General features: G+C 41.0%; 1 protein-coding gene across 3 annotated transcripts in view; it reads right to left on the minus strand.

Annotated features, from left to right (window-relative positions):
• CTCF (CCCTC-binding factor) overlaps positions 1 to 22948 on the minus strand; it is a 49674-nt gene that overhangs the window by 19893 nt on the left and 6833 nt on the right. For all 3 annotated transcript variants that reach the window (XM_025888953.2, XM_073880119.1, XM_025888954.2), the window contains 2 exons: positions 722 to 1511; positions 196 to 366 (listed from right to left, as the gene is read on the minus strand). In XM_025888953.2, the coding sequence (XP_025744738.1) occupies positions 196 to 366; positions 722 to 1502 (952 nt within the window). In that variant the 5' untranslated portion in view covers positions 1503 to 1511. The remainder of the gene's footprint in view (positions 1 to 195; positions 367 to 721; positions 1512 to 22948) is intronic.

Raw genomic sequence — 22948 nt, forward strand, 5'->3', positions numbered from 1 at the left:
AACAGTTTGGATTATTTTCCACTAGATTTTCTTTACATTTGCCTACAAATTCATCTGCTTATAATAAATCAGGATTACAACATAAGAAAGAACAAAAATCATTCTTAACTTCCCACCAGAACCACCTTGGATGATACTTAAAACCCAAGTTTTAACCTTTGCTATGCTGTAGCCCCCAACATTCATATCCAGCACCTGTGTGTGTGTTAAGGTGATTCCTCAGGAGGGTGACTGTTCTGAATGCCCTGCCACAGAGATGGCACTTGTGTGGTCTCTCATCAGTGTGACTTTTCATGTGACGATCCAAATTTGAACGCCGTGGACATGTATAACTGCACAGCTCACACTGGAATGTCTTCTTTACACCTATATGAAAAACAAAACACTTACTTCTTGCAAGGTTTCAAACTGTTAAGTTTAATCCTAATGTTAAATTTCTACAAATAAATTTCATTAGCCTTTTTTAACTAAATCCAATCTAAGTCATATTAAATCGTTATTATTTCATGCCACTAATAGATTTACTTCTTTGTCTTCAGGACTTAAAAAATACTGAATTTGGAAAAACTTTTAGACTGGCTAAAAAGGACTGGTACCCAGCTCATGATCTTAAAAACAAAACAAAAAACCCATTTACTATAAAATAATTTGCATATACCCTGTGTTATTTGCTTTATCCCAAAATGATTTTATGAGAATATAATGGATAAACTCATTTTACCTTTCTTTTTAATTTTTGTTGGTTTTGGAGGCTTCATGTTACCAACCACTTTCTCTGCATTAACCTCCGATAGCAGACCCTCCTGCTGCTCTTCCTCAAAATCGTAGACAGACACATCCACATCTTTGCCCTCCTCTGTGTAACGCAGTTTGCTCTTTTTGGTTTTCTTTGTTTTTTTGGCTGGCGGCTGATAATCTGGGTCTTTTTGCCAACTAGGATCTTCTTGAGGCGGAAGTTCCCCTTGCTCTAGCGTCTCCACCTCTCCATTGGCCCCTACTTTCACCACTTGAAACCCTTCAGGCAAAGGTAAGGTATGACATATCATGGGTTCGCTTTCTGCAAGGCCCTCTTTAGACACTTCATTCTCGTAAGCCCCCTGAAGTTCTTCTACCGAAGTGGTGGCAACAGGTACAGTCACGGGAACGGGTACTTGGACAAGCTGAAGCTCTCCTATGTTTATGGGCTGTTCCTCCATATTTACAACCTGCAAGGTTATGATCTGGGTATCGTCCACAGCAGCCTCTGCTTCTGGAGCGACTGTACCCTCCATTACTTCAGTCTTCATCTGAAGAAGGGTGGGATCCAGCTGTTCCATCATTACCATCTGTACACTGCTATTGACATCCTGGACCACCTCACCCCCATCAGTCTGGTTCTGGGGCAGGTGACAAGTGTCCTCTTCCTGGCCCCCTTCCCGGCGTCTCTGGTAAGTCTTTCTTTCCTTTCCTTTAATGAAAGTTTCAGACTCTTCCACAATGGCTTCAACCGCCTCACCTTCCATTTCCCCTTCCTTTATTAAGGAAGAACACAGATTGTTATTCATCCATTCATTCATTCATTCATTCATTCCACAGACGGTTATTTAAAATAAAGCTTGTCTAAATGAAAATACATACATTTTAAAAGAAAATGACCCTTGAAAAATGAATTAGGAAATAAATGGTTGTTAATATTCAAAAAGACACAACAGATATTATGTACCTCCTGATGGAAGAACAAACTACCACCTATGAAGCAGTCTTATTAAACAAAACAAAAAATCTGAAACTCATCAAGTCTCTAGAGCCAACCACTAATTAACAGGAAATTGGTGACAGAATATGTTTCTTTTTAAAAGATTATTTATTTGAGAGAAAGAGCATGTGCATATGAGCAGGGGGAAGGGAGAGGAAGAAGCAGACTCCCTGCTGAGCAAAGAGCCTGATGAAGGGCTTGATTCCAGGAACCCCGAGATCATGACCTGAGCCAAAGTCAGATGCTTAACCAACTGAGCCACCCAGGTGCCCTGGTGTGAGAGTACGTTAAATTACACTACCAGGATGAAATCAGTACGGCAACTCTGCAGGATTAACTACCCAGTTTCTTCTGCAGATAAATCACCAAGACAAAAAATGGAAAGAATAGAGGGAGAATGTACGTATCAATGGTTCTCAACCTGGTGACTTTGCCTCCAGGGGGCATTTGGCAAGGCCTGTGACATTTCTGGTTGTCACTACCGAGGTGGGTGTGCTACTAGCATCTAGTGGGTAGAGGCCAAAGATGTCACTAAATATCCTGCTATGCACAGTTTCAGTCCTCCACAACAAAGATTTATTGGTCTGCAAACGTCAATAGTGCTGAGGCTGAGAAACCCTGATAGACAAAAGAGATGTAAGAAATACAGTACTGGGGCACCTGGGTGGCTCAGTCAGTTGAGCTCTTGATTTCAACTCAGGTCGTGATCTCAGGGTCCTGGGATCAAGCCGGGGTGTAGGGCTCTGCACTCAGTGGGGAGTCTGCTTGAGACTCTGTGTCCTTCTGCCCCTCCCCTGGCTCGCAAATGTGCACACGTGCTCCCTCTCTCAAATAAATAAATCTTTAAAGGAATACAGCAGGGGCACCTGAGTGGCTCAGTTGGTTAAGCGTCTGCCTTCGGCTCAGGTCATGATCCCAGGGTCCTGGGATCAAGCCCGTTCAGGCTCCTTTCAGCGGGAAGCCTGCTTCTCCCTCTCCCTGCCACTCCCCCTGCTTGTGCTCTCTGTGTGTGTCATATAAATAAATAAAATCTTAAAAAAAAAATAAAGAAATACAGCAATCACAACATATGGATCTTTTTGGATCCTGATTCAAACCAACAAACGATTTAAAAAAATAGGACATGAGTAATTAGATTCAACTCTGGATTTTTTTTCCCAGTTCTGGATATTTGATATTAAAGAATTATTAACAAAACTAGTTTAAATCCTTTACATTTCCTGTATCTATTAATAAAAACACTGGCAGAGGGCCTTGCTATTTTTGGCTAAATTCTACCTTAGAAAATACCCTGTCAGTGTTTTCTCACCCTGTTTTTTTCGAGGCAGAATCAGACCTTGGATCCAGACTCCAATGGTCCTGATTGTGGCTACCACACAACACTACCTCCTGTGTTATACCATCAACTTGACATTCATGCATCTCTCCTCTGTGAGATCATGAATTCCTTGAGGACAGGGACCATGTATAACAAGTCATTTCTGCTCCTCAGCACTATGCCCAGGTTGGTAGATACTCAACTGCTAACTGAACATATTAAAAAAACTGGAAAAGAAAAAAAGAGCCAATTCACAGTTTCTGGCTCTTAAATCTTGTGAGTACCAAAAGTACCTAGACACCCAACAGTAAAATGGGTCTGAACAATCATCTAATTCACAGAATAATTTAACTTAAGTATATACAAGATTAATTCAAAATTAAAGTGTTTTGTGTCCTTGCCCTTGTCTTACACAAATATTTTGCTACTTCTATGAGAGACACATGTCTCCAATTCTCTGTCTGGACACCTTAACACTGTACACATGTTGGCACTCAGAACCACCTACAAGGCAGGAAAAAGACTACAGAGGGACGGGTGAGACCTGGTCCTGCATTCAATGAGTTACTATCTATTTTATTTTAAAAGTTTATTTAAGTAATCTCTATACCCAAGGTGGGGCTCAAACTCACAACCCCAAGATCAAGAGTCGCATGCTCTTCTGCCTGAACCAGCCAGGCGCCCCTAAGGGGTTACTATCTAACTTAAGGGACAGAACAGCTCCAATGTTTAAGGTAAAAGTAGGTAGGTTTGGAGAACTCTACATAACCAGTGTGGACTAGTCACACTAAATTCTCAACAGTCCCACGTGGCTGGAGTGTTGGACAGCACTGCTTTATATCTTCGTCACTCGAAGCATGGTCCAAGGACCAGCAGCAATGGCATAACCCTGGAACTTGTTAGAAGCACAGAACTTCAGGCTCTATTCTTTCTTCTTAAGCAATTCTATTTTTTTTAAGTTTTTTATTTATTTAAGTAATCTCTACACGCAACATGGGGCTCAAACTGACAACCCTGAGATCGAGTCACACACACTTCCAAATGAGCCAGCTAGGTGTCTCTTCAGGCTCTCCTCTTGACCCACAGAATCAGAATTTGCAATTTAATAGATCTCCAAGGGGTTTCCTACACTAACGTCTGAGAAGTACTGCTTTATACCATTGCTCTTCACAGATTTTTTAAAAGCGTTTTCAGGCCAGGAAGGTCCCAAAATTAGTACCCCAACAAAGATGGGTAATTTCAAATGTTGGAGTTAGGGAACAGAGAAAAAGCCCACTTACCTTGGTGACATTCTTGGGAAAAAAACCAAAGCACAAAGAACAAAAAATTCGTAAGACATAAATGCTAATGCTGACCCTGCCAGAGAATCACTACATAATCCCAAGCTATTTAGATATCCTCAAATGTAAAACTGGTGGAGGAAAAACATTTAATTTCTGAGCTCTGCTGGGTTGGGAGGCATACAACAATTTGAAGAACAAAAAAAATCCATCTCTGCCTTGAATTTGAGAACTTTTAAATATAAATAATTTGTAAATACTTGCTTGTAAATAACCAAGTCTAACCTAAAAGAAATCACTGTAATTATAAACCAAGTAGAAAAAGAAATGGTACAAGGAGTACAAATTGAAACCAATTGTGTTGCCAGGGAGCTGAGCTGAAGGTATTCTCTCACTGTGAAAAAACACATGGCATAGGGTTCCTGAACATCAGCCTCTACTCAGGGTCTTAAAGCAGGAGCTTCACTGCTTTTACAGAGAAAAATCAACTACAAAGTAGAAAGGCACCCACCTCTCCCTTACACTGCTTAGAAAACTCAAAAGCATCCCCTCAAGCAGTGGATCCCTTTACCTAACATTCTCCCTTAGAAGGGAGTCTCTCCTCTGAATCAATAACTAACCTATAGACTGGACCAGGTCTCTCTTCCTACTCCCTAAGGACTGTGCTCTGCTAGCCTGTACCTTTACAGCATACCATACAACTTTAGCAGTTATGAGCCATTTCTTCTCTTCCTCTACAGACTCAGCTCTGCTTCCACTCAGTTTCTCTTAGCCACACAACACACACAGAACACACAAAGAGACTCTTAACTATAGGAAACAAAATAAGGGTAGCTGGAGGGGAGGTGGGTGGGGGGGATGGAGTAACTGGGTGATGGGCACAGAGAAGGGCACTTGATGTAATGAGCACTGGGTGTTATATGCAAGTGATGAATCACTAAATTACCTCTGAAACTAATAATATACTATATATTAAATTGAATTAAAAAAAAAAAGAACACACTTACACTCCCCCTCCCCTTGCTCCAGTCAGCCATGCTTTCTAGATTTTTCAAACATTTTTATGGACCAACGCTACAAAAAAGGGATTTACACCTACTTTCAGAACACAATTTTTTTTTTTTTAGATTATCAAAGTAGGTTAGTTGGAGAAATCTGAAACGTGAAGCACATAAAATACATATTTTTTAAGTTATTCAAGGGGTTCCTGGCTGGCTCAGTCAGTGGAGCATGGGACTCTTGATCTTGGGGTTGTGGATTCAAACCCCATGTTGGGTGTAGAGATTATTTAAAAAATAAAATCTTAAGGAAAAAAAGTTATTCACAATCCCTATACCTGGAGATAATCACCTAGCCCTTTTATTTTTTTTCAGTGTTTTTCCCCCTTATGGATATAGGGGGATGAGATGACATTATACATTTAGTTTGAACACACTTGTATATGGCTTTGCTCACCTATCTTCATAACATATCCTTATAAAAAGGACTCCATTCCCTCTTCAGCCTTCTGTGGTCCCTCTGCTTGGTCCATAAGCACCACGTACCAAGAACCACAGCAGCTAACCCAAAGCCCTTCCCGTCATCCCCAATCTCAGTTTCTCTGGCAGTTGACAGCATGAAACTTGTATTCCTCCTTTATGAGCCTCTTTTCTCCCTCTGTCTTTCCTAGGTCTCTTCCTTTGTCTCTGAGAACTACTCCACCTAGCCCTCCAAACACATCAAGGCTCTGTTCCTTTCTCTGTAGCCACCCCATTTGCTAGCCTTTTTACTTCAGCTGTCTCCACAGAGATCTTTCAAATCCACATCTGCAATTCCCTAGTTTCATTGTCTATAGCAGATCTCTCCATGTGGATGTGTGACTATCACCTTCAACTCAATGGCACTGGAGAAGGAATAAAGAAACCTGGACTGCAGTCCCTAATCCATCACTGACCAAAGGTGCTTAGAAAGTAGGTTAGTCCTCTGAAAAACAGATCCTTTCTGTATTCTGTCATCCTGGTGACAAAGTGAAGCTTAGAAATATTTGTTTAATTAATTAGTATATTTATTTTTTAAGATATTATTTATTTATTTGTCAGAGAGCACACACACATGCACAAGCAGGGGGAGGGAGCTGCAGGCAGAGGGAGAAGCAGGCTCCCTGCTGAGCAAGAAGCCCAATGTGGGACTAGATCCCAGGACTCTGGGATCAGGACCTGAGCTGAAGGCAGACGCTTAACCACTGAGCCACCCAGGCACCCCTAATTTCTTTATTTATTAAAAATTTTATTTATTTGACAGAGACACAGCGAGAGAGGGAACACAAGCGGGGGGGTGGGAGAGGGAGAAGCAGGCTTCCCGCCGAGCAGGGAGCCCGATGTGGGGCTCGATCCCAGGACCCTGAGATCATGACCCGAGCCGAAGGCAGACACTTAACGACTGAGCCACCCAGGCGCCCCAAGACTTTATTTATTTGACAGAGAGAGAGAGAGAGAGATGGTGAGAGAGGGAACACAAGCAGGGGGAATGGGAGAGGGAGAAGCACGCTTCCCGCTGAGCAGGGAGCCCGACACGGGGCTCGATCCCAGGACCCTGGGATCACGACCCAAGCCGAAGGCAGACATCCAACAACTGAGACACCCAGGTGCTCCCCCCAATTTACTTATTTTTAAACAGTAATTTTGGGGGGTGCCTGGGTGACTCAGTTGGTTAAGTGTCTGCTTTTGGCTCGGGTCATGATCTCATGGGCCTGGGATGGAACCCCAATAGGGCTCCCTGCTCAGTGTGGAGTCTGCTTCTCCCTCTTCCCCTGCTCCTCCCTCTCCCTCACCCCTGCTAGGGCTCTCACTCTCAAATAAAGAAAACCTTTAAAAAAACAAAACAGTAATTTTAGTATGTATGTATGTATGTATGTATGTATGTATTTATTAAGAAAGCAAGCAAGCTCTACCCCCAACATGGTACTTGATCATGACTCCAAGAATAAGAGGTGCATGCTTTACCAACTGAGCCAGCCAGGTGCCCCAGGAACATTTTTTTGAAAAATCATTCGATCAACTTCTAGGATGGGAAAAGAGAAGGTTCCCTCAGACTGTGGCAGGGTGATCCTAGCAACTGTAAATGTCGGGGCCAGCAGAGAGGAAAATTGGCACCTAGGCACTTACCTGCCCTTGCTGCCTACTGGTCGAGTGGGAGGATGCAAAGGTCTAGCCTGTAACAGGGGCCCTTGTGGTCTGGCCTTGTTCCTAGCCACCAGCCTGGCCCGCGTCCTCGGGAGCCTACTGGATCAGCCCTCTCCCTCTTGCTCAGTCTCTTCTTTGCCAGCTCTGTTGCTCAAATCTTTCACATCTTAAAACTTCCTTTAACGCATTCAACAATTTAGCATCTGCCATTTCTGTACTCCTTTCATGGTCAACCTCACACTGCCTCCACTCCTTTATTTCTCTTCCATGCTTTGGTTTACCAGTCTGGTTTCTGTTTCCCAAATTCTCTACTGAATCTCTCTTAAGGCGTGCAATGGCCCTTAACTGGTAAATCCAAAGAAGACTTTTTCTGTCCTGATCTGACTTGACCTCTCTGTGGAATTCAGCGTTCTAGTCTAGGCTTTATCCCAGAATTATGCCAGACCATCAGAAAAAAAGCTGGGTATATTTGTGTCACATGGTCTTATCCCCTGAAGAACTGCTTTCACCAAGTTCTGTTTTGGCATTATGCCCTTGGCTTACACTAAAGGATACATGGGAGAAATTTTCGAGTTACGTGCTTGAAAAAGCTTTTCTTCAACTAAGGAATTTTTTCTTTCATTGTTGAGACCCATGTAACAGGATCGTGAGCTACCACTTTTTTTAGTTGGCCACACCTTGATCAGTTTTTTTCCTCTCAAGCTATGTAATAATAGCTTTCTATTCTAATTTGTACTTTCTAGGGTTTTGACTTTTATCTTTTTTTTTTTTTAAGAGAGAGAGGGAGTGAGTGGGGCTGGACAGAGAGAGAGAGACAGAATCCCAAGCAGGCTCAATGTCCAGCGCAGAGCCCGATGCAGAATTGGAGCTCATGACACTGAGCCAAAATCGAGAACCAACTAAGCCACCCAGGTACCCTAACATTTCTTATTTATATTTTCTGTACTTTTCTCTAAATTCTTTGTGGAAGACGATGAGCTATAAACTTAAAACTGTATATACATATACATTTAATACATACAAAATACAGAAACATAGGGAGTTATGCCATTCTTAAGAAACCTATCAAAATAAAAATATCCTCAACTAAAAATCTGCAGACCTATTTGAAGATTACAAAACTCTCCCAAGAATGGGAGTGTCACTAAACAGGGACACTACTATCTATATCCATGATCATAAAGGCCAAACATGGGGCACCTGAGTGGCTCAGTTGGTTAGGCGTCTGCCTTCGGCTCAGGTCATGATCCCAGAGTCCTGGGATCAAGTCCCGTGTCAGACTCCTTGCTCAGCAGGGAGCCTGCTTACCCCTGTGCATGATGCTCCCCATGCTTGTGTTCTCTCTCTCTGACAAATAAATAAAAAATCTTAAAAAAAAATAAAAACAACACAACAAAAAAAACCCACCTTGAAAAAAGATATAGGTGAATATCAGAATATCATTCTGATCTCAGAATGAGGGAGGTTTTGTGCTAAGACACAGAAATAATGGAGTAAATTACTGAAGTTTTGACCACCTTAAAAAAAAATTCTTGGGGCGCCTGGGTAGCTCAGCCGTTAAGCGTCTGCCTTTGGCTCAGGTCATGATCCCAGGATCCTGGGATCGAGCCCCGCATCGGGCTCCCTGCTCAGTGGGAAGCCTGCTTCTCCCTCTTCCCCACCTGGGTTCCCCCTCTCGCTGTGTCTCTCTGTCAAATAAATAAAATCCCCCCAAAAAAAATTCTTATTAAAAAAAACACTGAACAAAATTAAAAAGAAAATGGTCAACAGAAAAAAAGTATTTGTAACATATGTGACAAAGGATTAACAACCTTATCATATGATTGTCAAATTTCTAAGGAAAGGATGAACACTGAAAGAAAAAGCTGGACAAAAGATATAAATGACCAAAAAAAAAAGGGCAGATGAATTAAAAAAAATAGAGAAAGGAGAAAGAACCTCTTTAACACTAATCACACAAAAAAGCAAATTAAAATAATATGACAAACATTATCTCTATTAAACTGCTACAACTGTTTTAAAGGATAGTCCCTAATGTTGGTCATGCTGCCATGAAATCAGCAAGGTAACTGATGATATGAATCAAGAATTTTTAAAATATTCAAATTGTGATCCAGTAACTCCACTTTATGTCCAGAAATAATCAGAGATGAACATCAAGATTATAAGGACATTATTTTACATTTTATTTATTTAAGTAATCTCTATACCCAATGTGGGGCCCAAACTCAGGATCCCAAGAGATCAAGAGTCGCATGCTCTTCTGACTGAGCCAGCCAGGAGCCCGACTATAAGGATATTATTAATCAAAGGGACTAATTATAAACAACTCAGACATACCACCATAGGTGAATAGTTAAAACCTGGAAAATGACATATCCACAAAGTGGAATATTATGCAGACACTGAAAAATTACATTTCAATATAATGCCTAATATGAGGAAAATGCTCATTCCATATTAAAAAAAGGAGGGAAGGGACAGGAGAAGCAGAATGGAATAGTCATTAAAAGCTTATGCCAGGGGCGCCTGGGTGGCTCAGCTGGTTGGGCGACTGCCTTCAGCTCAGGTCATGATCCTGGAGTCCCGGGATCGAGTCCCGCATCGGGCTCCCTGCTCGGCGGGGAGTCTGCTTCTCCCTCTGACCCTCTTCTCTCTCGTGCTATCTCTCATTCTCTCTCTCTCAAATAAATAAATAAAATCTTTAAAAAATAAAAAAAAATAAATAAAACTTTGTTTAAAAAAATAAATAAATAAAATAAAAGCTTATGCCACCCCCCACCCCAAGCCAGAAACCTGCATCCCAATTTTGGTTCCTCTACTTAACTAGCAGTGTGACACGGAGTGAGATATGTTACCCTTCTGTGCTTCTGTTTCCTTTTGTACAAAATGGACAGTAATGGTAGCCACTTCACAGGCTGTCATAAAGATTCAACAGAACAATGCACACACAAAGCCTGGCTACTGTGCTCCTCTGGATCCTCCACCCCATTGGGTAATGAATACATGTTAGCCAAACAAATATATAACCTTTCAGTTTTCTAGAATTCTTCTTTTTTTAAAGATTTTATTTGAGAGAGAGAGAAAGAAAGAGTGTGTGTGCGCATAAGGGGGGGGGCAGAGGGAGAGGGAGAAGCAGACTCCCCACCGACCAGGGAGCCCAATGAGGGGCTTGATCCCAGGACCCTGGGACCATGATCCAAGCTGAAGACGGACACTTAATCGAATGAGCCACTCAGGTGCCCCAGTTTCCTAGAAATCTAATCACAAACCTTACATAAATGTTCCCCACTAAAATGTATTCTCTGATAACTGAATTTCAGTAGGATGAAGGTAGCAACCAATGGACAGAACCTGGTGACTAACCAATTCTAGGAAAGAAAGAGAAAAAGAGCCAAAAAGGAACAACAGCATCCCAGACTTTACTCTTTACTAGTCTGTCCAGCACACTGCTGCCTGATCAAACTTTCTTCCTGAAGTGAGGTGCAAAAACTCATGGTGGTTGAGGCTTACTGAATGACTCCAAACTTTCTTTTCTTCTAAAGTAATCTCCATGCCCAATGTGGGGCTCAAACTCATGACCCTGACATTAAGAGTTGCATGCTCGGGGTGCCTGGGTGGCTCAGTCGTTAAGTGTCTGCCTTCGGCTCAGGTCATGACCCCAGGGTCCTGGGATCAAGCCCCACATCGGGCTCCCTGCTCAGCAGGAAGCCTGCTTCTCCCTCTCCCACTTCCCCCTGCCTTGTGTTCTCTCTTTCACTGTCTCTCGCTCTGTCAAATAAATAAATAAAATCTTAAAAAAAAAAAAAGTTGCATGCTCTACAGACTAAGGCAGCCAGGCGCCCGTCAACTCCAAACTCTTTAGGTCCACTCTCAGAACTCTATACAGTTTGTTCCCATCCTTTCCACCCACCCAACCTCACCTTCTGGGCATCTTCTAAACAAGTGCCTATTGTCTTGTCCCCTCCCAGCTCAAGTGATCCCCTAATCACATCTTTTCTCTCCCCCATGTTTTTTAAAGATTCTGTCAGAAAGAGAGCACAAGCAGGGGGAGCAGCAGGCAGAGGGAGAAGCAGGCTCCCCACTGAGCAAAGAGCTCAATGTGGGGCTCAATCCCAGGACCCTGGGATCATGACCTGAGCTGAAGGCAGAAGCTTAACCGACTGAGCCACCCAGGCATCCCTAAATCACATCTTCTTAAGTGCAAACTGACTTCATGTTTGTCTGGTTTTCACTATAGTACACTATTCTGTTTGTCTTTTCCTCAAGTAGTCTTATTAGCTTGTTGAGGGGAGGAACTATGCCTTTTACTTCTGTATCCTCTACAGCAATAAATACAAGACAGTGTTATGTAAACAGCAGACACTCAATATTGATTTTACTGTCACATCAAATACATATCGATGTTTCCAGCCCATGACAAGAGCAGGAAGGGAATATGGAAAAACAAACTATTGTATGCTAAGTGGAAGCTTAATTATATGAATTTATTTCCTTTATTGTTGTCTGTGTCATTTCTTTTGTGTGTGTCATTTCTTAAATAAAGAAAAATAAAAAGTCTTAACAACACAATTATAGGTTAGATTAAAAAAATCCTGCCACATAAAAATAAAGGCTAGGGGCACCTGCCTAGCTCAGTCAGTAGAGCATGTGACTCTTGATGTCAGGGTCATGAGTTCAAGACCCACAATGCACGGAGAGCTTACTTAAAATTTTAAAAACTAATAAAATGCACTTGTATCATGCACTGTAGGTACTCAATAAATATGTTCCAGCTGAAAAAAAAAGTTTTTTTAAATAAAGGCTAACTGTGACTACACTAGTGTTGACAGTAAGATTTAGTAATTATCGCCTAGATGATGGCTGAACAGCCAATATGTCAGATATTTTCCAAAGGAAATCAACTAAAATAACCTTTTATACTCCTCAATACACAGTTTAGTCCTTTGGGGAGATCAGTTATAAAATACGTATGTACTAAGAATAAAAGATGGATATGGAGAATAAGATAGTAGAAAAGGATGATTTCTAGTAGTCTACAAATAAAACTACCACAACTTTTTTTTTTTTTTTAAGATTTTATTTATTTATTTGAGAGAGAGAGAGAATGAGAGATAGAAAGCACGAGAGGGAAGAGGGTCAGAGGGAGAAGCAGACTCCCCGCTGAGCAGGAAGCCCGATGCGGGACTCGATCCCGGGACTCCAGGATCATGACCTGAGCCAAAGGCAGTCGCTTAACCAACTGAGCCACCCAGGCGCCCAAACTACCACAACTTTTTAATATACTACTGTCCTTTACAAGGGACAACTGATTGCTAAGAAATCCCAACTTACTTCCTGAGAACATTAGAAGGCTATACACTCTTCTCAAGAAATAGTAACCCCAAGTTCCCATGATTTTAAGAACACAGTATATAATACATGTAACATGCAAAATGTGTTAATCAACTGTTTAGATCATTAGTGAGGCTCTTGGTCAACAGTAGGCTGTTAGTAGTTAAGTTTTTTGGGAGTTATAAGTAATACCCAGATTTTCGAGTTGGGAGGTTGGGGCGTGGAGGGCACTAGCGTCCCTAACCCCACATTGTTTAAGGGCCCAGGGTAGCGTGATGAGTGCTGTAATAGGGATTAACATACTTCCCACCACCCCGGCACAAAGGATGGCTTAAGTGGGTAAAAGACGGCTGCTAAAGCTGGATCTTAAAGGATGAGATGGACCTTGACAGGCAAACTACAGTAGAGAGGAACATGTAAAAGAGGAAACTCTAAGTGGGAGAAAAAAACATGTATGGAATTAGTCAAATTCTGTGCAAAAAAATTCAACGTAACTAAGTGGAACCATACGAAATTATCTCAGGTTTATTAGTGTGACCTGGCTTCAGAGGCCATGTTCTGATTCCTCAGTAAGGGTAGCCTGTTTATTTCACTTACTGAACATTTACACATGAAACAGAAGACAAAGTCTCTTTGGGAGTCAACACACGAGTGCCACAATACCAAGTGAAAGCTGCTTCCCAAGCACATGCTGCCCCTCTCTGCTTTTTTATAGTTCGAATGACAGTTTTGCTGCCATACAACAACTTAATGCCTCACTTCTTGTGCTCCCAAGGGTGACGATGTCAGGAACTACCACATCTCTCTTTGCTTTGCTCCAAGCCCATATCCCCAAAAGCAGCTCAGAGTTACACTGTCTTTGGAGCAGTCCTACAGTCTTCCACTGCTGGGAATATGAGAAAGGCTGGGGATCTATAGCAAGTCTATCAACTTGAATAAATATGTCATAAAAAGGAACAGATTACACAAACACACAATAAGAATTTATAGAACATGCAATAGGCACATCTATGGATTTGGGAGCAGATTCTACCGGAGCAGTAGTTCCCATACCTGGATGGTTATCAGAATCACCTGGTGAGCCTTAAAATACATAGATCCTAGAGATTCTGATTCAGTAGATCTAGGGTGGAAGAGACTTTATTTCAAAAGGTCCCCAAGTGATTGATATAGAACCTCCGCGGACCATGGCTTGGAAGTGACTGACCTAGAATACAATAGTTATCCACCCTAAATACAGGTCTACATAAGTCCAAGCTACTCAAATACCCATGGTTTTCTACTATGAGAATTTTTGGTTCATTCTTTAGAACAAATAATTGTTTCGTTTATTTATTTAGAGACAAATCTACAAAGTCTACTTCAAAACTAGTATGATTCCCATATAAGCAGTAATGGAATGTACAACCCAAAAAAGAAGTCCTAAAGTTTTGGGGCACCTGGGTGGTTCAGTCGTTAAGCGTCTGCCTTCGGCTCAGGTCATGATCCCAGGGTCCTGAGATCGAGCCCCACGTCGGGCTCCCTGCTCAGCAGGAAGCCTGCTTCTCCCTCTCCCATTCCCCCTGCTTGTGTTCCTTCTCTCACTGTCTCTCTCTCTCTGTCAAATAAATAAAATCTTGGGGCACCTGGGTGGCTCAGTCGTTAAGCGTCTGCCTTCGGTTCAAGTCATGATCCCAGGGTCCTGGGATCAAGCCCCATGTCGGGCTCCCTGCTCCGTGGGAAGCCTGCTTCTCCCTCTCCCACTCCCCCCTGCTTGTGTTCCCTCTCTCGCTATATCTCTCTGTATCAAATAAATAAATTAAAATAAATAAATAAATAAATAAATAAAATCTTAAAAAAAAAAAAAAAGAAAAAGTCCTAAAGCTTTACCTCTACCATGGGTACCAGCCACAAAATATCTCTCTACACAGTATGAACAAGCTTAACACATGACACAGGAAAAAAGTAAAAAGAAGAAAAATGGATATACATAACAAGAGTGAACTCCTGGTTTTGAAATGTGTCTCAGTGACCATGTGGCCAATGCCTGAGTATCTCTATAACCCAGTACTCACTCATGAAGGCTACCTGGTGGAACCAAGACCATTTTTATTTGGTAAATGGGGTCTCCTATAAGGTCAGTGTTAAATCAGAAGCCAACAGCTTAAATCCAACAATGTACCCATACTAAAAGTATAATAATGATAATAAATGGCAATATGAGGTCTCTGAACAAAGATCAAGTAATAGTTATATTGAAAAAATAAAATATTCTTAGTGAGTCAATAGTGTAATAGCATGAAGTACGGATAATAGCTAAAGTGCTACTCAACAGAAGAAATGTGAAAAACAGAAAAAGGAAATACATGTATAGGAACAGAGATACAGAAGTTTAAACAATGGAAGAAACAGAATGTTACTTTAAACTAATATTAGTTTATGAAAACAAGTAATTTGTCGATTTGGTTACTCCTTAAAAATATGGGAACAAATACAGGAAAGCAGATAAAGGCAAGAGCTTGACCAAGAGACCGGGGTGGGGGGGGGTGGGGGGAGGAATTATATCTTTATAAATACCCAAAAGACATGACAAGGAGAGAAAGAGCAAAGACCTTGTCTGACAAGGGGCCAGAAAGGAAAAAAATATATAAGATAATATATTACTTTATAGTCTCAACATATACTCACAACAAAAAAATTTTAAGTAGGAGTAGAAAGTTAAAGATACAAATAAAACAGAGACACAAGAAATAGTGAAAGTAATTAGGATACCCTCTATTATTATAGAATAATTACATACATACCTCTGTGAATGTAAAATATTTTGTACCTGCTCTATGATACATGATCATGACCATGCCATGCCAGTTGTTATACCAGAGCTTACAAAGAAATAAACGTAGTGGGATGAAATAATTTTTAACTTTCAATGGTCCAACTGGACAATACTAAAATAGGTGCTAACCAACACTGACCTCCAACGATGGTTTGTTATCACAGAGAAACTACAGAAGGATTCTGAAAAAGTCCTGAGTTATAAAGAAAGAAGTAAAGAAGCTCAAAATCCGAGCAGTGCTAGTACTGGATACCAAGCTTTAATATTAGTGACAGTCAGGGTCTAATAGTGTATTGAACACATGGACAACCTTTAAAGTTGGTGACAATGTTAAAATTCTGACACATACTAAAAACCTAACTTGTGCCAGTGCACAGGTATACTATACTCAAGAGTAGTAACAATGTATAGTCTTTAGTTTTTTTATAGATATACACAGATTTATAATTCTGTCAAAAGAGATCTAAAAAAACGAGTATCTAATAATTAGCTACAGAACCAAAAGCAGTAGGATATTCTGTGAAACCCAGAGACTATTCAGAAACAGTATGGGGAAGAATAAAAAAAGGTAGAAGCACCTGTCCTACATCTATAACCTCAGGAAAATCACTTTGCCTCTTAGGTTTCTTTTCTGTAAAATGAAGAGACTGCCAGATGACTTAAAATTTCATCTGGGTTTTTAACATTCTACACTTTTTTTTAGGTTATCAGTAGATTCATCCTTGTAGGTAAGAAGGGAACAAGAAAGTACCCTTACTTCCCAGCTAAAAAAGTCAGACAAGAAATTTTATTTATTTTTTTTAAAAGATTTTATTTATTTATTTGAGAGAGAGAGAGAATGAGAGAGAGAGAGCATGAGAGGGAACAGGGTCAGAGGGAGAAGCAGACTCCCTGCTGAGCAGGGAGCCCGATGCGGGACTCGATCCCGGGACTCCAGGATCATGACCTGAGCCGAAGGCAGTCGCTTAACCAACTGAGCCACCCAGGCGCCCCAGACAAGAAATTTTAACAAGTGCATACAACAATGTTGTACAAAAGGATGGAGCAAAAGGTAGTTCCCTAGCTTCGCAGTCCACTTGTCTGTAACCAAGAATCAGGAAGAAGTCTCTAAAATCTATTTAGATGAAGATGGCTAATGCACACCACTCTACTAAGTGGCATTTACATCTGAAGTCCAGGAAATTTGGGGCAGGGGGGACGGGCAGAGGGAAGGGGAGTGAGAGAATCTTAAGTAGGTAGTACCACGCTCAGCAAGGGGCCCCATGCAGGGCTCGATCTCAGGACCCTGAGATCATGACCTGAGCCAAAATCAAGAGTTAGATGCTTAACTGACTGAACCACCCAGGCACCCTTCAAGTCCAGGAAATTTAATGAGGAATCTTTGTGTCAGACAAAAACACAAACATCAGATATAATCTACCAGACTGGCTCTTTCCTCCCTCCATTAGGATATATTTTAAGCTAGAAAGGCTGCTCAAAGTCAAGGTATAATCACTATTTGTATACCCCACTCTCCCTGCACACAGAACATCAAGACATCTGCTCTTCAAAAGCCCTTACCAATCCAGGACATTTTAGGACTCTATTTGCCACCTTTCTTGTTGGGGAGGCACCTACCCTCCTTCAAAATAAGAAATAGGGGATTTAATTTTAGGGTGATAAATGCTTAAAGCCATAGCTATATACTTGATAGGATAACTGACTTAACCGTTAGCTAAGATACACATTTATCTGAAAGTCAATCAGCAAAAATCTCCTACTGAGAACAGTCAAGAACAGGATCAAAAAAGGACTCTGAATAGTTATTAGACAGCTCAAAATCTATGCACTCAAATGTACAATTAACTTGGCTCTTAACTCAAAGTCCATTTACTCTTATATTAAAAATAGTTCAAACAATGGGGAAGAGGAGAGATGAAGTATTAGAGGCAAAAAGCTAGAGCCAAAACCAAGACTTATCCCCAAAGGAACAGGTTAGAAAACTTAACAATCAGCAATAAGGAAGTACATTCCTAGTAATTTGAAATAACATAGGGTATCTAATGGGGAAAATGTCCATTAACATATAACATGAAGAAAGATTACAAAAGAGGATGCATGACAGGATTCTAACTTAGTTTAACAAATGAAACAAATAAAACTATACAAATACGGGCGCCTGGGTGGCTCAGATGGTTAAGCGTCTGCCTTCGGCTCAGGTCGTGATCCCAGGGTCCTGGGATCGAGTCCCATGTCGGGCTCCCTGCTCCTTGGGAGCCTGCTTCTCCCTCTGCCTCTCTCTCTCTCTCTCTTTCATGAATAAATAAATAAATAAAATCTTTAAAAAAAAAAAAACTATACAAATAGCATTTCTGGTGACATCCCCTACCTTAAGTCAGGCAGGTATTACATCTCTCCTGGACTGATGTAAATGGCCTCTCAACTAGTTTTCCTGCTTCCCCTCTTGCTTCCTTACCACCATTTTTCACACAGTGGACAAAGATTTCTAAGATGGAAATTTATTATCAGCAAGGATACTTCAATTCTGAAACCTCCCCTGTGAAAACTTGTAAGCTTAAGTCTACATTCTTTCACCTGGACTACAGGGTCCTCTAAGGTCCTATCAGCAGAGCTGCATCCAGCCCCATACACTCTTTCATAACTGCTTTCAGTAGCCAGAACTTCCTAGGCTTCTCTCCTCCTGCCTCTGGGCCTTTGTGCATGCCATTCTCTCTTCTAGGAATATACAAGCAATTAAACTTCTACGAATTCATCCTATAAATACACTAGTACAAGTACCCAAAGAGGTATATGCAAGGATATCTACTAGAACATCTTTCTCTAACAGCAAGACTGAAAACAACTCAAATGTCCAAAGCTATGTATATAGTATGCTACCATCTGTGTTTTCTTAAAAGGATACACAAACACATATGTTTACGCATGCACAGAATTTTCTCTGGAAGGATATATGAAAAATTAGTATTTATTACCTCTGGGAAAGAAAACTGAGGGATCAGAGGTGGGAAGAAGTTATTACTTTCCACTACACATTTTGTACTGTTTGAAATATTCCCACGTGTTTTTATTTAATGTAGTAGTTACAAAATACTTATATAGCACAATTATATTTTGTCTTTAAAACTGTATCATATGGGGGCGCCTGGGTGGTTCAGTCGGTTAAGTGTCTGACTCTTGATTTCAGCTCAGGTCATGATCTGAGAGTCGTGAGACTGAGCCCTGCATTGGGCTCTGCGCTGGGTATGGAGCCTGCTTAAGATTCTCTCTCCCCCTCCCTCACCTTCTCTAAAAACAAAAACAAAAACAAAACAAAACAAAACACCAAACTGTATTATAATGTACATGCCCATTTACAGAAGTGCAGGGAAAAAACCCAAAGGGGAACACACCAAACTGTTAATAGGGTTTATCTCTGTGTAAAGAAAATAAAAAGAGTTCTTTAGGTTTTAGTATAGTTCCACAACTATTAGACTCTTCCAAAGAATGAAACTAAACATTATTCAGGATGATACTAACTAAACATTGTATCAGGATGATATAAAAAAAGTTTAAGACCAAATGTAAGTGAGGAGACTTCTAAGAATTGCCTCTGCAACCTCAATTCCTCCTAACACTTGGGCAGATACATGGCTGCCGGGCCCCTCCCTCCTGCCTGCACTTCTGCAACAGTGTTCTGGCAAGGCTTTGAATCTATTCAGGAAGTCTAGACTTTACTGCCAGAGTAAACTAGACAAAAATTCCTTTATTTCATTATATTTATCAGAAAGCTTCAGTACTACTTCCTACTATATTGGATTCCTTTTCCCTTTAAAAATTATATAATACACGGGATGCCTGGGTGGCTCAGTCCATTAAGCATCTGCCTTCAGTTCAGGTCATGATCCCGGGGTCCTGGGATCGAGTCCCACACGGGGCTCCTCGCTCAGCAGGGAGCCTGCTTCTCCCTCTACCTGCCGCTCCCCCTGCTTGTGCTTGCTCTCTCTCATTCTCTCTCTCGACAAATAAATAAAATCTTCAAAAGAAAATTATATATGTAAATACGAGAAAACTCAGATAACCAAGAATATACATCTATAGGTTTTATTTTATTTTTTTTAAAGATTCCATTTATCGGGGCACCTGAGTGGCTCAGTCGTTAAGCGTCTGCCTTCGGCTCAGGTCATGATCCCAGGGTCCTGGGATCGAGCCCCGCATCGGGCTCCCTGCTCTGCGGGAAGTCTGCTTCTTCCTCTCCCACTCCCCCTCCTTGTGTTCCCTCTCTCGCTGTGTCTCTGTCAAATTAAAAAGAAAAAGATTCCATTTATCTCTTTGTCGGAGAGAGGTGGCACAAGTAGGGGGAGCAGCCGGCAGAGGGAGCAGGCTTTCCGCTGAGCAGGGAGCCCGATGCGGGGCTCGATCCCAAGACCCTGGGATCATGACCTGAGCCGAAGGCAGACACCTAACTGACAGAGTCACCCTGCCATCCCTGTATTATTTTTTTAAAGATCTTATATGTTTATTTGAGAGAGTGAGTGCTAGAGAGCATGAGCAGGGGGCGGGGCAGAAGGAGAAGCCGACTTCCCACTGAGCAGGGAGCCGGACATGGGGCTCAATCCCAGGACCCTGGGATCATGACCTGAGCTGAAGGCAGATACTGAACAGACTGAGACACCCTGGCGCCCCTATAGGTTTTATATAAACATTTTGGTTTATATCCAGTCCCCTCCTTATACACACACACGTATTTGTGCATACTATTTGATAATCTGCTTTATATAATACATCTCAAATCTACCTTTCAGTATGTTACTATACATAATACAACAGTTGCATGACATCCTATTATACAGATATTCATAACTTAATCACTCCCCCATTTTCGAATATGGTCATTCCCAAATTCTGGTAATTCTACTTTATTTAAAACAAACAAAACAAAACAAAAACCCCGGAAAAATTTATTTGCGCTACAAGATGTTATACAAACTACAGAAAACCAGGAAGTTACCCCAGACCTAGCCACCCTTGCACTATTAGTTTTTTATTTTATTTTGACCAGTGTTTTGATGTCTGTTTAGTCTTTTTCATAGGCATTCATTCAATTACTAAGTTCTTTTTTTTTTTAAGATTTTATTTATTTATTTGACAGAGAGCACAAGCAGGGGGAGTGACAGGGAGAGGGAGAGGGAGAAACAGGCTCCCGCTGAGCAGGGAGCCCAACGTAGGACTCTATCCCAGGACCGAGATCATGACCTGAGCTGAAGGCAGATGCTCAACCAAATGAGCCACCCAGGCGCCCCTACTCACTGAGTTCTTGCTATGTGCGAGGTTTTTGGTTTTTTTTCTTTACTTTTATTCCATAACTATTTTTTTGTATTATATTACAAAAAAAAAAACTTCATAAGCATTTTGCTGGTTAACAGTATCCTCAATCAATTTCTTTTTGTGGTTGTCAAACATCACTCCCAACATGGGTGTGGCCCTGTTTATTTATCCACTTCTCTACTGCTCAACAGATTTTGATTAATATAATTTTCTCATCCACAAAGTCCCAATTTACTTGGTTCACGCAATTTTTGTACAGTCTGGTAGTCATCACTGTAGCTTAATGCAAAATATATACAATGACCAACCATTCTATTTTTTTTTTAAGATTTTATTTATTTATTTGACAGAAAGAGACACAGCGAGAGAGGGAACACAAGCAGGGGGAGTGAGAGAAGCAGGCTTCCCGCAGAGCAGGGAGCCCAATGCAGGGCTCAATCCCAGGACCCTGGGATCATGACCTGAGCCGAAGGCAGACGCTTAATGACTAAGCCACCCAGGCACCCCTACAATGACCAACTATTCTAAAGTCTAAAGATTATCACTTTACTTCTACATAGCACATTATAGTGTTACAAATATATATATTTCCCCCCAACAATACATTTAACTGCCATAAGCCTGTCATTTTATCAATGGGAAAAGGAAGGCACAAGGAAGTCACCCCTAATGGACTTGCCCAAGGCCCTACAGCTATTCAGCTGCACTGACTAAACCTTGGTGCCCTAATAGGATTAAAATCAAATTTTATGTTCCTTTTGAATTTCCTCATACACCTACATCAGGGTTTCTCCTCCAGAAAGCCTTTCTCAACATCTTTCACCAACTCCTGTAACTATCCTCCCTGCATCCGAAACACACTTTTATCAGAGCACAAATAACACTTAATGACTGATTCCTTGCCCCATACTCAACACCCTCTGGAAAACAATCTTTTTCTTATTCATCTTCAAATACCCAGTACCTAATGCAGTACCTGACATAAAGTAGAAAGGCAACTGTTCAAAGAATGGAAAGAACACATTACAAGTGTTCAATAAATACTGTAAATATTTAGAGCACATCTAAACATCTGGTTGATCCAATTCAAATATGTTTCAGAGAAAGTCACACTCCATTGTATCTAAAACAAATCAGGTTCAAATATAAAACTTGTATTCAAAGAATAGATATTATCAATATAGAAAATATAATTCTTAAGTGCCACTTATATTAAGAGCAATACACTAGGGCGCCTGGGTGGCTCAGTTGGTTGAGCGACTGCCTTCGGCTCAGGTCATGATCCCGGAGTTCCGGGATCGAGTCCCGCATCGGGCTCCCTGCTCAGCAGGGAGTCTGCTTCTCCCTCTGACCCAACCCCCCTCATGCTCTCTTTTTCTCTCTCTCAAATAAATAAATAAAATCTTAAAAAAAAAAAAAGAGCAATACACTAATAACAATACTTAGTAATTCTAAAACAGTTTAGATGCTTCTGAGTAACTGTCTTAGGAGTCACAAGGTCTACCAGCTTAAGACTTAGCCATTTTATGATGACTGATTACATAACAACTTGAATGAGGGAGGTAACAAAATCAGTATAAACTGTTAATTATACTCACGTTAATGTGACATTTGCTTTCAAAATTCTCTTCTGTAGAACTTACAATTTTAGATCTGATTTTGCTCATTGCTTTATTTAAAAATTATAATTCTTAGGTCACTGGAATGGTCTTAATACTTCTGACTTGGTCCAGCCATCTAGAAACTGCCTACCAATCTGTGCAGAGCTCTTGTGCATGTTAGACATGTGCAAGAACATGCATGCAAGCTAGCAAGCACCATTTAATACAATTTAACATCTATATTCCATAGTAGGATACTACAGTGAACAAAGTAAGGAGGTGGATGGTAGAGCTGTTCTATAGCTCAGAAGTATTGCTTCTCGAATACTAAAGTGAAAGTATTTCCACTATAGTACCTATACAAAAAGCAATTCTTATTCCCAGGTACTCATGACCCACT

Source organism: Callorhinus ursinus, unplaced genomic scaffold (assembly GCF_003265705.2).
Source record: "Callorhinus ursinus isolate GAN/ISIS: 27379988/994484 unplaced genomic scaffold, GSC_fseal_2.0 scaffold37, whole genome shotgun sequence".
In the NCBI taxonomy this organism is placed as follows: Eukaryota; Metazoa; Chordata; class Mammalia; order Carnivora; family Otariidae; genus Callorhinus; species Callorhinus ursinus.